Consider the following 14,574-nt stretch of genomic DNA (forward strand, 5'->3'; position numbering starts at 1 on the left):
ATCAAGGGTGATGGGTTAAATGCAGAGGACAAATTTCACTGTGTGCACAGTGTGCTGTGCTGCTGTGTTTCACAATGACAATCACTTCACATTCTCTTTTTATAGGGCACCTGTACCGAGGATTTTATTAGCATTCAGTCACGTTAATTCTTTAAAATTTGCCGAAAGTTGCATTTTTTAGTTAATTGCGTCTTTGACCTTCATTCCCCGAGTGCAAATCTGATGTTCTGAGGCAGGTGTGAGGCAGCTGAGGTGCGTTCACCGGTCGGCCTCATTTAGAGTTTTGTCATCAGTGACTTAATGCCCTGGCAGGTCGGGCGTAGGCGTGAGCCCTGTGCCACGGCCAACGAAGCCGAAGCCATTGGGTGTCTTGCTGCAGACGGTCGTGGTTCGTTCTGTGCGCCAGTCCTCCGTTTGTTTCTTTCGTTCTATCAGGTGCTCCATTTTCTTGCTCCCGTTTCCTTCTTCTCACCGTCCTCTTCCCTCCCGCAGTTTCGAACTCGAGCACATCCCCCCAGCCGGCTTCTCGTGTTTGAAAAGGTCTCTTTATGATCTTCAAAGGGCCGATCGTATCACGTCTGCTTCTCTTATTGGCCGATTTGGTTGCTGTCATTATTCTCTCTTTCTTTCTTTTAAATGCACTACGTTTCTATATCCAGTTCCGTCCCCCTCCCCCGCCAAGAGGAGGGCAACCTCAGAATCTTAATAATCGGCCATCAGCTCAGAGGTGTGTGTGTGTGTATGAGTGTGTGTGCGGGAGAAGTTGGATGGCTCTGATTCGCTGCTGACAGACAGGGAGGGAGGGAGCGAACGAGGGAGATGTACAGCGAACGAAAGAGAGGATCAGTCGGAGAGCAGCAGGGACGGCGGCAGCAGCGCCGTTCTCAGCACAAAGGAGAAGAAGAAGAAAGGAGAGGAGAAGAGGAGGAGGAAGAATTGGAACAGGTGGAGACGAGGCGGTCCACGCCGGAGAGATGGAGCGGTCCGGTCGAGTGCCGACCCCACAGAGGGAGACTCCGGGTTCCGGGCGCTGAATGAACCCGCGGAGGGATGGCAGGAGGGATGGAGGTGGAGGTTCTCACCCACATCTGAGGTAGAGGTGCAATCAGGAGCCGAAGCAACAGGATCCTGACACTCTTGGGAATTCTTCCTGGTTTGGAGGCTCCGCGTCCGTACGATATTTTTGGCAGGTGTTGCGGCTCCCTCGGCGGCGCGTGCTGTGTGTTTGTGTACGGGTGTGTTGCGCGTGTGTGTGTGAGGCCACATTTCCGGCCGCATTTTTTTTTTTTTCGTCCATCTGTTGGACTCTGCCTGTTCTTTCGCACCTCTGACAGTGCTGCCGACCATCTGCGTGTGTCCTTCTGTGAGTTGCACACGTCCTGAGGACTTTGGGAAGGGTCTGTCCGTGGAAAGGGGTGTTGGATGCTCCCGCCCCTCCCGCCCAGGTTTGGCTTCACCTGTTCTGCTCCGGCTGCTTTTACTCTGCTGGCATTGAGATGTTGTCCTCATGCATGGCGTTCTAAACGAATTACGAAACACTGGACTGTCCCTTACGCAGCGCGCTGACTGACGAGTTCTGAGGGTTCTGCTCCGGCCTCTGGTTCTCCGGCCTGGTTTCTCTGCAGAGCGGCAGGGAAACTTTTTTGATTCCTTTGGAGCATCGGCCATGATCGGAGTGAACAGCCTGCACTCGGCGGGGCGCCTGCGCTCGCGCTCGCTCTGCTCGGTGCGCTACGGCCGCGACTTTCGGATGATGGACCCCTTCCGCTACCCGCGAACGCCACGCTCGCGCTCCCTTAAGCCCCTGGTGTTCCCTGACCTGCTGGGGAAGGCTCAGGATGGACAGAACCACCCGCAGGCCAGGAAAAGGAAGAAGGTATGCAGAGGTCTGGTTCAAATGGGTTCTGAACAATGATTATTACAATGTACCAGGTACCATCATCATGTTGTGACAATTGCATGAAGTGTGTTTTAAAAGACGTTCCTCTTTAGACGATACGTAGGCTAACTTAAACTCTTTCTTGTAATCTGAATTGTGCAAGAAGAACTACAGCAGAGTGAACAAAATGATTGTATTCATAGTTGGGGTCCTAGTAAATCAGAGCTGATTACTTCACTGATGTTAACATGAATACACGTTGTGAGACTCTCTGTACGAGGGCGTCTGCCAAATGCCATAAATGTAAATGCATGATAATAGTTATATAGTTATGCTTGATTGGGACATTTTATGGTATTTTAATCAATTATATGCACCATATTGTTTAAGAAGCTTGGGTTCAACTTTGGTTCAGAGAGAGTACAAAATTTAGATTGTTTCAAATATTTGAGTGTTGTCACTGTTGTTGGTCACTGTGCCGGTTGGGTGCTGTGGGTGACGGGGTTACCCTTCACAGTGAATATCCGTGATGATTTTACATCTTCGGTTACCATAGCAATGAGGAATGGAGCCAGTGAGAGCGTGACAGAGCTTGACCATGTGAGTGGGCATCACAGAAAATGTGATGTCGTGTTTAGGTCCAAAATCAGATTGCCTTTTAGTCTAAGTTGATACGTCTGTTGTGGATATTATTGAACATTTGTTTAGAAGTCAACTCTGAATAAAAAAACCTACAATGCAACGGCTGAATTGTACATATTCCTTTTACACATTTGATTTTTTTTTTCATTTCTTGGTATGAACAATATTTTCCACTCATTGTCACGCAGAAGATAAACTTTCATGATGTTTTTATTAACATGTCACACGTCCATCTCCTCCCTTTCTCGTCCGTTTCCCTCAGTTCTCACTGCCTACCACAAATATTACAGTCCTTAATATTCATGGAGGCTGGATCACTGTCCTGTAGAACACATAAAACTTCATGGCTGTGTAGCTGAGGATGGGAGAACCATATGGAATAAACATTTAATGAATGGGGACTTGGGTGGAGTCTCTCCGGAACTTCACTTGTCGGTGCACTTTACTCGGCCCGTCCGTCAAACCCCCTCACCTGGATGTAACTTGGGGGGACGGGCTGTCCAGCAGTGCCTTGGCTGTTTCTGCCAGTCTCCGGGGATGGCGGGTGGTGGCGTTCCTGCTGTGAGGTCCCGACCGCCGTTGGTGTTCGGTGTGACCCATTATAGAACGCAATCGTGACTTATTGCTGCAGATTTGCTCCTTCACTGATAAAATGGCTGATCTGCTGAATCCATTAGTGTGCTGGGTAATGAACTAAAATGTATTAGCTGCAATGAATGAGTATGTGTGTGAGGATAGGTGGATGAATGAACAGGAAGTGACTCTTTGTTCTTCTCCACAGGCGCTGTACAACTCCATCAAGAACGAGAAGCTCCAGTGGACCATGTGAGTTTAGTGTCCCCCTCCATGTGCATGTGGGTTTGTTTGTGTGCAAGGTGTTCACCAGCAGCTGTCCCGTGTCCAGGCTCTTTCTGCACATGACAACAGGCGGCCTACAGGGTGTCTCTATTAAAATGGCCACGGGCAGATAATGAAGGCTGCTCGGGACTGTCCATGTTAATGAGGCTGTGTGAACGCGGGCTGTGGGATGGGCACGTTTGTGTGTCAAGGGCTGCTATTCCAAACCGAGTCGCCAGATCTGTCGCTGGCTTTCCAAGCTTTGTTGCCATGGTTACAGCTCCATGGCTACAGTTCCATAGCTACCGCTCCGGCTCTCCTCTTTGTGCCCCGCCTCACCCCCTGCTTGCTTACATACGCAGCAACAGACACACTCACATACACACACACACACACACACACACACACACACTCTCTCTCTCTATCACTCACAGAAACTTCTTAAAAGGGTCATGTGTGTATCCTTGGTAAAGGTGTGACCACAGCCGCCCACAGCCTCCTCTTCTGTAGCTGAGAGTTCGTGGCTGCAGAACCAGTCTGCAAAAACTGCGATCTGATCCTGTCAATGTTGAACATGCCTATAAAATAACAAGAATGTTATTTATAGTCATGCTGTTTTAACCCAATTAAAAATGCACACACTTCAATTAGCCCAAACATATTTGAATATTTATTTTATGAACTATTGTCAACGTTTGATTCTATGCGGGGACTTTATGAAAGTTAGGCAATTTTACATATATAAAAACCTGTACTCACGGATCTCAAAGACGTTAACAAGTCTTGGTTTCTATTTACTTTTATATATATTCATAGGCTAATAACCGAAATCAGAAATGTTTCTGCTCGATGTTATGTAAATCAATCGTAGACCTGCTTAAAATCTGACGTGATTAAAATCTGAGCTTATTAGGGCTTGCCTTTACTACCAGCATGCATTGCAAAACCCATAATCACTGTTATGTATAAGTAATTATACAGTAAAAGCACCTGACACCCCCCCCCCCCCTCATATGTGTGCTCACTTTCTCATTTCATTCGCTCTGTTTTTCACGACTTATTGTTATTCTTCATTCTCCCACACCTCTCCTTCCATCGCTTCTCAATCACTCTTTTCTCTCCATCTCTCTACTTTCTCTGGCAGTAGGTGTGGGTTTGAGGCCAGCTGTTACCAGGCAACAGGCCCGGGGTCTGCCGCACATGCTCAGTGCGCCGCTCCCACACTGTACGAGGTTAACTGCTGTTACTCACCGCTGCTTGCCGCCGTTACTGTGGAGATGAGAGTTCAGGGGCCGTACCTTTTTCCGAGTGTTTTTTTTTGTGCTATTTCTGGTGCGTGTTTTGATGTGCCGATGTCAGGATGCTGAGAGGAGAGAGGATTGTCTGTATTCCTCATAAAAAATCAGGACCATCCCCCATCCAGTTGGGGGACAATTTTCACTTTCCTGTTCTATGGTATTGTAATTTTGTTAAAGGTCCCTTATTATGAATTTTTTTTTTGGCTTTATATCAGTCTTAGTGGTTCCATTTTACTGTATCTGAAGTCTCTTTCCGGAATTCAGACTTGGTGCAGAATGTCAGCCACTTTTTGTCAGTTATTCGCGGAAATGACATCATCAACACCATTCACCAACCACAATGTTTGCTGAAGACAGGAAGTCGTATCTACGTTTTCCCAGAAAAAATTTAATGAACCCCTTGTTTCTGCAGAGTCTCGCATGACGGAACTAAAATCTAAAATATAACTAAAATGGAAATTCTCTTGGTGGATAAAGCATGACAAACAGGAGGTAACAAAATTCCAGATCCGACCGTCTGAGCTGAACGGCGAAGCAGAATGGCCAATGCACTCTTTATACATATCGCCATTTCTAGCCATTGCAGGATCATAGACAGGCTAGAGTAACTCATAAATAATGTTAAATAATCTTCGTGACAGGGTACCTTAAACACAGCAACAATCAGCAAGTCTCAAGTATAAAGCCTTTTCCCATGAAACAAGCGATTATATGAATAAAAGATAATTAAAAATTACCCAAAGGCAGCATAATTTGGCCAGTACAATTGTGTAAATGTAATTTTATATTCACAACAATATCCACTTCCAGCTCTTGACTTGAAGGTTTGTCTAAGTAGGCTATACGGTATCTGTAATCATGAGTGTAATTACAAAAGCTCTTATATCTTGGGTGTCATTGCATTACTGAAGAAAAAGAGTTAAGTTTAGGGTGGGCTGAGGAAGCGTGTGACGTTAACCTCGCACATGTGATTCATTACTCGATCACTTAATAAAGTGTGTTGTCAAGTGAGAGAGCCCTGCTGTGTGCTGAGATGCTGTTTTGTGTAGGAGTGGCGGTCCACGAAAACAAATAGTCAAATAACAAAGGTATATTAAAAGATAGCAAAATCATTGATATTCATATTGAGAAAAAAATACCAGTGTATGTATGTATGTGTATTTATGTGTATATACTATATATATACTATATACACACACACACACACATACATGGACACGGCCACTTTTACTCATGCATTTTTAAATCCAGCACCTCGCTCACCTGTCTTTCTCCTTTCTACTTTTCCTTCTACATCCATGTTTGCCACCCCGACACAGAAATGTAGTTACTTCCACAGAATTGTGACGAGCGCTAAGCAATAGTGAATTCAGATTTCCCCATTCACAGTGGGGTAGCATTGCCAAAAGTCGAAAAAAAAAATTCTATGAAATTGTCATGAAAAAATGTTTTCCTGCACTTTGTACAGAAGGCCGTTAGTGCTTATATCGCTTCCTTGTTGTTCAGTATACGTTAAAGCTTATTTAGACGTTGGTTCATTTTAATACATCAGTTTCTCAAAATCATACTATTAAAGTAATGTGCGTAATCCATAATAAAAAATGTCTCTTACATCACTATTGTTTAATAACTTGCAGTATAAGGCAAGGAAACTTTAAACATTTAGATACATTTTGCATGTCCAGTTATGTGGTTGAAATTGTGCAATGTCGAAACTGTATTGCGTCAGGCAGTAAGTACTGTCCAGAAATCTCGGTTTCCCGGCGGTCCAGGCCCAGTGGCTCACATCCAGGACACATCACAGAAGTCCGACTGCGCTCCTCGGCCCCTAGCTGCTCCTCGGCCCCGAGCTGCTCCTCGGAGCGGTCGATACCCTCTCCCGCTCACGCCGAGAGGCTTTTGATCAGGGAGAGTATACCCTTCACGATGGAGAGCCGGAGGAAATCGTGCCGAAACGGGAACTAAGTGCCGGGCTTTTTAATTTCCTCTGGTTCCCCTCAAGCCCGCCGAGGCGCCCCAAACATCAGACAGATGGTGCCGTGTGCTGTCAGTCAGAAGATTTCTGCACACAGACAACAAGCCCATGGGTCCCAAGTTAAAACGCTGGTTGGAGCTCAGAAGTACCATCCATCCACTTTGCCAGATCAGGGTCACAGAACATCTGGAGGCCATACCTGGTTACAAGGCAGAAGCATCCGCTGGACGTGGTGGATCAGATGAAAGAACCTCCACCAGGAATGTCATGAGTCTCAAAGACTGATTTGTTCCAAGTCAGTCAGGTTCGGGTCTGGTTCGTTCTTAATTTCAGTCCTGGGTTGCGTTGGTAAATGATTGGTCAGCAAAAAGTTTAGTTTAGTTTAAATCATTTTTAATGAAATGTTAATGTGATTCACAATTTTCGGCTACCGTTATCAAGTGATGCGTTTTAGAGAAAATGGAGGCGGGATTTTAAAAACCCATACTTGTTTCTTGTTTCGGGCTGGGTCGGTCCTAACTTTTAGGCCCGATTACAGCTCTACAGGGGCAGTAGCGTTCACTACTTAATCAATGATCCTGTTTGTCCATTAATGCTGTGGCTCTACCTCATTATATGAAGGATTTAATAAACATACTGTACATGCATAATCTTAATTTCATCATTGTAGCAAACTGCGCACCAATTTATCATCTATTTTGGAGATTTTCATGATATTAAATGAATTGTTAATGGGAAATCCATTAGGCATCCTGTCCCTATTTGGCTGATTATCTGTGTCTGGGTTGATTGCTTATGGTTTTATTGACTAGCGTCGGGTGGACCGGCAGCCTGGCATTGAAGACCAATCAGAAAGTCTCTTGCCCCTTGTGGTGATGGAGAGGTTAAATGATTCTAATTGCAGAGTGCACATCCCTAACGATTATGATGATCATATCCCGACTGTGTCCATAGCGACGAGGAGGAGCTCAGGAGGTCGTTTTCTGAACTGGGTGAGCGGCGATCGGACTCTCGTGGTGCAAAGAGGATGGGCAGCAGTGAGGGGGTGTCCTCCCCTCCATCCGGGGCTTTGCTATACAAAAATGGCTTCCTTGTGCGCAAGGTCCACGCCGACTCTGACGGCAAGAGAAGTGAGTAACAAGACCCCCGTTTAAGACCCTCTCAAGAGGGGATTAAAGCTTAACAGAACAATTTGGTAAACGATTATTCACACTGCCTATTGGATTATGAATTAATTCATGAATTCTTTATAATATTTTATAAAGTCATTTTTTATAACATTTAGGGCATAACAGACGCCCTTATTCAGGGTTAAGTGTCTTGCTGAGGGACACAATGGTAGCAATTGGGGGTTTGAACCTGTGACTTTGTGGTCTTTGCAGTTACCCACTAGGCTACAACTCACTACTATTAGGCTGCATCATTAGTCTGAAATGGCGAACTGAGGAAGATTCTCATTCTCGTTTGGTGATATGGATAGTTTGTCGGTAAATTGATTTGTTTATTACATAGTGCCCTGAATGCGATGATCATATGTATGTAGTATGACGTGTGCATGTTGTGATTTGTTTTCGTTCGATCTCTCTGAAGCCCCACGGGGTAAAAGAGGCTGGAAGACGTTCTACGCCGTGCTGAAAGGCCTCATTCTCTACCTGCAGAAGGTGAGTTATAATTTCATGAAAAGGTCAGCTTTGCTGTAGACTGTTCTCTGTCATATTAATGACACATTTATGCTCATAAAACATTGTTCTAATACTTTCTAATCATGGCAATCTTGCTTGGACGCTTCTGGAGGTCCTTGTAGGTGCGGCCATTAGGCAGCACATAATAGAAATTTGAAGATTATGCTAATTTTATTACACATTCGATTCATGGTACCATAATGAGAACTTTCATTTCTCCAAAAATATAACCCAAGTTATATTAAAAATGAGTTTAATATAAAATTGTAGCCTGACTTTCATGGTTCATGAGAATCACCAAATTAAAAGAAGGGAAATCATAGCAGGGAAGTCTGGAACAAACAGTTCCTGGTGTTAAAAATATGGTGGCTTTTCGCATCTTAATGCGTGCAACTCACCCATCTTGGCCTTTGCCACAAGGTTGCCGTGCCAACGGTCAGTGGTCCACCGGCGCTTTATTTTTGGCCAGGAGCAGGAGCGCTGCCCTCCGACGTCGCCATGGTGACACAGCTGTGCCCTACGCTTCGGCCCGCCTGCTGTGCCAATTTTCCAGATGATGTCATCAGCGTGGGACAGGAGTGGGCGGGCGGCTGGCTGCTCATGTCCTTTAATCACCTCTGCTTTAAATATTGCAGGATAATGAATCCATTTGTCCCCGCTTTTATGAAATCTGGTGTGCCTGACGTGAATAATGTTGCTCAGAAGAGCACCTCAAGTGAATTACTGATTTTCTAAAACTGCATGACTGTGTACATTCATTAAAAAATATTGTTGTTTATAACAACAATGAATACATGTAATATTTTTTTTACTTACAGTTTAACGGAACTTTATTAATTTAAAGTTTTTTTTGTGTTTACTTTGTATGGTCATTTCAATCTACTACTAGCATAGTTGCTATGCCAAAACTTATTTGGCAGTGGTTAAGGAAGCGGCCCCGTAATCAGAAGGTTTAGCCATAGAAGTGGCCACTGAGGTGCCACTGAGCAAAGCACCGTCCCCACACACTGCTCCCCGGGCACCTGTCATGGCTGCCCACTGTTCACTCAGGGTGATGAGTTAAATGCAGAGGACAAATATCATTGTGTGCACCGTGTGCTGTGTGTGTATCACATGTGACAAATCACTTCACTTAATTTCACTTAATTTTTTTATCTTAATTAATTTTCTTGAGTCTAAATTTGCCTAAGGTATATCTTTAAAAGTATACATTTAAGTCTAAGGAGTATGTACTGGGTTTAACAGAAAGAACGTTTGAGTTCACTAGTCTACAGCTACAACTACGCACTCAATATGTTTCAACTTTATGCATAAAGCCAAAATACTGTATCACATTAAATGTGATCTGGAAGGCCCACTGGCTTTTTTTTTAGCTTAACAGTAAAGGTTGCCATTTCATAAAACCTGATATAAATCAATAATGCTTTAGCTTGTTTGATTTATTATTTATTATTGTCTGAAAATTGAATTGAATCTCTCGTGTTGTGCAGGGGGAGTATCGGCCAGACAAGCCGCTGTCAGACGAAGATCTGAAGAACGCCGTCTCAATCCACCACTCCATGGCCATACGGGCCACGGACTACAGCAAGCGGCCCAACGTCTTCTACCTGCGGACGGCTGACTGGAGGATCTACCTGTTCCAGGCACCGTGAGTCACGTGATCAGGGAGTGTAGCACGGCTCTGTTGCGATCCAGAGTTTGTGTGTACGGCGAGTCTCTCTGCTCCCATTGCTTTGTCCCAGATTCCCTCTTTCCCGCCTCGAGCACCACAGCGCCCAATCACAGCCCGCGCCCTGAGACTTCCACAGAGCACTGTCTGCCAAATGATTACTCTCTGGGGTGCCAGACAAGCCTGCCAGCCCACAGTGCTCTCTTTTAACGTGTTAATTGGCTATTAGAGGCTCCTTCCGTGTTTTCTTGGCTCGTAATGAAAGCCGAGTTGTAGTGAAATGTGTGCGGGGAGGTACCGGCGGGTTCTCCCTCGTGAACTGACACCATTCTGAACCACAGGAACGCAGAACAGATGCAGTCTTGGATCACCCGCATCAACACGGTGGCGGCCATGTTTTCAGCTCCGCCCCTGCCGGCAGCCATCGGCTCTCAGAAGAAGTTTAGCCGCCCGCTGTTGCCAGGCTCCGCCTCCAAGCTGTCACCGGTAAGGAGCGCATTGATGATACAATAGTGTTGTCCCTAAGTTCATTCACTCTGTAGTACACTACATAAACATCACCGTATGCACCAAAATATAGTACAGCCGCTATACCCTTCAACAGTCTGCGTGGACCATCATGCTTTGCTCGCTTTCCTTTTTTTTTTTTATCTAACCTGTCGCATACACATATATTTTTTAAACAACGATGTGACAAACTATTAAAACATGCCTGAACCTTAGTTGCCGTGTGGTTTAAATACTTCCATGTGAGCTACAACAGTAATTTTGAGGATTCAGTACTATGGTGGAACCAGACCTGTAATCAAAAAGTTGCCGGTTCAAATCCCAACCCGCCAAGGTTGGGGGTGGTTGTAGCCTAGCGGGTAACACACTCGCCTATGAACCAGAAGACCCAGGTTCAAATCCCGCTTCCTACCATTGTGTCCCTGAACAAGACACTTAACCCTAAGTTGCTCCAGGGGGGAACTGTCCCCGTAACTACTGTTTGTAAGTTGCTCTGGATAAGGGCGTCTGATAAATGCTGTAAATGTAAGGTGCCACTGAGCTGCCACTGATCAAGGTACCATCCCCACACACTCCACGTGTGCCTTGCATGGCTGCCTCAGAGGACAGGTTAAATGCGGAGACCACATTTCACTGTGTGCACTGTGTGCTGGTTCACTTTCACCTTTAATATGATGCATATTACCAAATAAAAGCTGTTACAGGAGAAAAAGTTAAATGTGTGTGTGTGTGTGTTATTACAGGATGAGCAGGTGCAGTCACACGAAACTCGTTCCCGCGCCATTTCCACTGAACTGGCTGAGCTGCGGTCGTACCCTCCGGACCGAAAGGTCAAAGGTCGCGAGCTGGAGGAGTACCGCCAGAGAGAGGAGTACCTGGAGTTTGAGGTGGGACTGTTTAAATGACTCCGTTTAAACACCTCCGGCCCTCTTTCCACGTTTGCTTTATGTCACATCCTCTCCATCCGCCTGCAGAAAACGCGTTACGGGACGTACGTCATGCTGCTGCAGGCGAAGCTTCGCATCGCCGAGGACGACCTCTCCGTGTTTGAGCTGTGTCTCCAGGAGGAGGGGGGTCTGCAGCACACCCAGTCCAGCCCCACGTTGCTGGATGGGGACCTGCCACCACGCAGCGACGGACAGAGGCACAGCTACCGACAGGCTGTGCAGAAGTGAGTGAGGGGGCGGGACCTCAACTGGTGGGAGTTGCCTGTCCGCCCACCTGGGTGGAGTTTCATTTACGGTGAGGGGGACTCTGGGAGCCGGGGGGCAGCGGAGTCTTCACCTTCGACCCCCTCTGTGCCCCTCCCTCCTGTGTCAGGGGGGGTGTGGCTCCTGAAGCCTGGCATGGTTCCTGTAGTGCCAACTGATTGGTGGCAGAGGGAGGCGTGGCCTGAAGAAGAGGTCAGATGCTTCAGCGGCACCCCCTTTTCACTTATAACTGGGTCCAAATATTTACACCATGTAAATCATAAACAGTATTTCAGAACAGCAGGGTACCACGTCCTGGACGTTTCTCAAGTGTGCAGAACTCCACCCTACTTTCACCAGCCTATTGTTTCTCTCTCCCACTGCCAAGACCGAAAGAGGGATAAACGTTGGAGATAGAAGGTCGGATGGATCATCGAGCCACCGGCAACACCCGCAGTGCACCATATTCCCTATATACCATTCGAAGCTACATCTGTTCGTCTTGGTGTCTGTGTCTCACTCTCCCTCCTGGCTGAATGTGGTTAGCATGTTGATCCCGTGGCCTGCTTCGTACGTTACCTTTGCGCCTTTTCGGCGGTAGTGGCTCGCCGCTGCGTGGCAGATTCAGGAGCTTCACTCCACGTACGCTCTTGTTGTTCGCGTAGAGGACGGCCCTCTCACTACTTTATGCAAATGCCAGTATATGCTACCATATGATAGCAACGATAGAACGTGACGATGTTTTACAGCTATTTACAGAACTGCACATCAGTGTCGGCCAACCATTTATAACAGTATGCTTAGACTGCGCAATATACACAACTATATGTCTTAAAATAAAAAAAAAATGTGTAAGTCATAGAGGCATTACATACTTTATATCATTTTAAAAAACACAATGTAAACATTGGATACTGGTCAGACTGTATATTGTTTCTGTATGTTATAAATCCACATAGAAGAGGTGATGGAGGAACAGTCCGAGGATACTTACGGTTACTTTAGATGTTACTGTATCAGTCATGTAACAGATCAGACTTTGCTTTTTTTTTTTTTTTATTTCTGCTGCCAATGAATATATGTAATCATATCTCCTTTGTTCTGTGCTACTGGGTTAAACAAATGAAGGCTTTGGGTATTGTGAATGTGTTGACGATGAGCTGCAGTTCCTGCAGTCCACCAGCAGAGGTCACACCTGAGTTTGAAAGTGAAGCGATTGACATGGTGAAACCACTCAACTACTAATAAATATATTAGTAAATATAATAGCCCACAGTATTCAAATCAGTGATTGTAAAATACATTCACCAAACCTGCGACAGCATGATGGTTTCTAAAAGCCTGAAGACTTTAGTCTTGATAGGCTGACAGGAGCGGTGAGAAGCTTCAAAGGAAGGAGTGTAGTGATGAAGATGATGACGAGAATGAAAAAGGCCCAGAAGAATCCTGGGTACAGGAATATACAGAAGGTCTCTTGGATGTAATGAAAACCCAAACAGGAAGTGGCGACTGTGGGTTGGGTGCAGTGTGTCTGCTATTATGTAATTTTCCTTCAAACCACCCGAAATGTCCCTGTTGCCTTGTGTTCCTCTGTACCGTAATCTTTTTCTCCTTTGGCTGCTCCCGTCAGAGGTCACCACAGCGGCTCAACCGGTGTAACACAACCCTCCCCATTTACCTGGGCTTGGGACCGGCACCGAGAAATGCCCTGTCACATGTTTATCCTTAATTGTCTTGTAGGTCAGAATGACCCCTTGAACACTTGAACCCTGTCTTGTTTTCTACGAAGATGAGTCTGATGTCAGAGAAACAAAGGCCTAGAATTCCCTGCATTTACAACTGAGGGCGTGTCATGTCCTGGAGGTAGCTAATGTATGCTTTTATTTTATAGCTCGTTTATCAGAATAGAGATAAAATGTGATTGGCTGAGTCAAACCAAAAAGTCAAAAACACAAAATATTTGTTTTTCAGCCCAGAGGTGAATACGTTTGGCAGAATTGTTATTTTTATTTTATTTTTTTTTGAAGATGAATGTTTAATCCTGCTGTTAAAATTGCTTTGTTACTATTGGCTGTTTCTTCGTCTCTGACAGGAGAGGCTGCGTGGCTGTCCCCTGCTCGCGACCCCACAGAGCAGCTGCAGGTTCGGCATCAGGTTGCTTAGCAACCAGAGAGCTTCTGCTCTTGCTCTGTGACATAAAAAATACAATTCCCGTTCCTATTTACAGCATGAAGCGACGTCTGTTTTTTCTCTGTATGTTCTGCGTGCTTGAAGGTTGATCTGTTTGCTGATATATTTCGACGATGTTGCCAATGTTTTGTGCGTGGAAAACGAATCAAGGTTGTATGTAAGAGCTCTTGAGATGCTGAAGGAAAATACTGCACTCCAAACTGTGACATGTTAATTCAGTGTTCGCTTTTTGTATTCTTTGCTTTTCATTTTTGTTCGACTGCATTGAGTTCAGATCTTTTTCAATTTTCATTTGCATTGTCACTGTCACTGACAGCTTGTAAAACTGAATTGTATGAAACTGTATGAATACTCTGTTTTGGGGAGAGTTATCACAAAAATAAACCATTATGGTGAGAGCTTTTGGCAATTTTTTTTCTATTCAAAACAAGCATTTGATGTCATTTTATGACAATCACCAGTTACCAGGACAGTCCCCCTGGAGCCCCTCAGGGTAAATAGTCTTGCTCATGGACACAGTGTTGTAAGTGGGACTTGAACCTGGTATGGTACTAATGAATTTTGTGGCTCCAGATGAGGAAGGTAATTATGTGAGGCTCTTAGCTGTTTCCAATAACTGGACATTCATCTTGTTCCTACAGTTCCTCCACCAACTGGTTCCTAAAGCCACTGTCCACCATGGTCTGTGTTAAGATTTGGAGAACA

At 45.3% G+C, this 14,574-nt stretch overlaps 1 protein-coding gene across 5 annotated transcripts in view; it reads left to right on the forward strand.

The window, feature by feature from the left end:
- LOC114770341 (PH and SEC7 domain-containing protein 1) overlaps positions 1–14,267 on the forward strand; it is a 43,324-nt gene extending 29,057 nt beyond the window's left edge. For all 5 annotated transcript variants that reach the window (XM_028964188.1, XM_028964197.1, XM_028964211.1 and 2 more), the window contains 7 exons: positions 3,303–3,346; positions 7,586–7,761; positions 8,222–8,292; positions 9,804–9,961; positions 10,324–10,468; positions 11,233–11,376; positions 11,464–14,267. In XM_028964188.1, coding sequence (XP_028820021.1) covers positions 3,303–3,346; positions 7,586–7,761; positions 8,222–8,292; positions 9,804–9,961; positions 10,324–10,468; positions 11,233–11,376; positions 11,464–11,664 — 939 coding nt within the window. In that variant the 3' untranslated portion in view covers positions 11,665–14,267. The remainder of the gene's footprint in view (positions 1–3,302; positions 3,347–7,585; positions 7,762–8,221; positions 8,293–9,803; positions 9,962–10,323; positions 10,469–11,232; positions 11,377–11,463) is intronic.
- Positions 14,268–14,574: the final 307 nt, after the last annotated feature.

The sequence above is a fragment of the Denticeps clupeoides genome, chromosome 2, assembly GCF_900700375.1.
Source record: "Denticeps clupeoides chromosome 2, fDenClu1.1, whole genome shotgun sequence".
Taxonomy (NCBI): domain Eukaryota; kingdom Metazoa; phylum Chordata; class Actinopteri; order Clupeiformes; family Denticipitidae; genus Denticeps; species Denticeps clupeoides.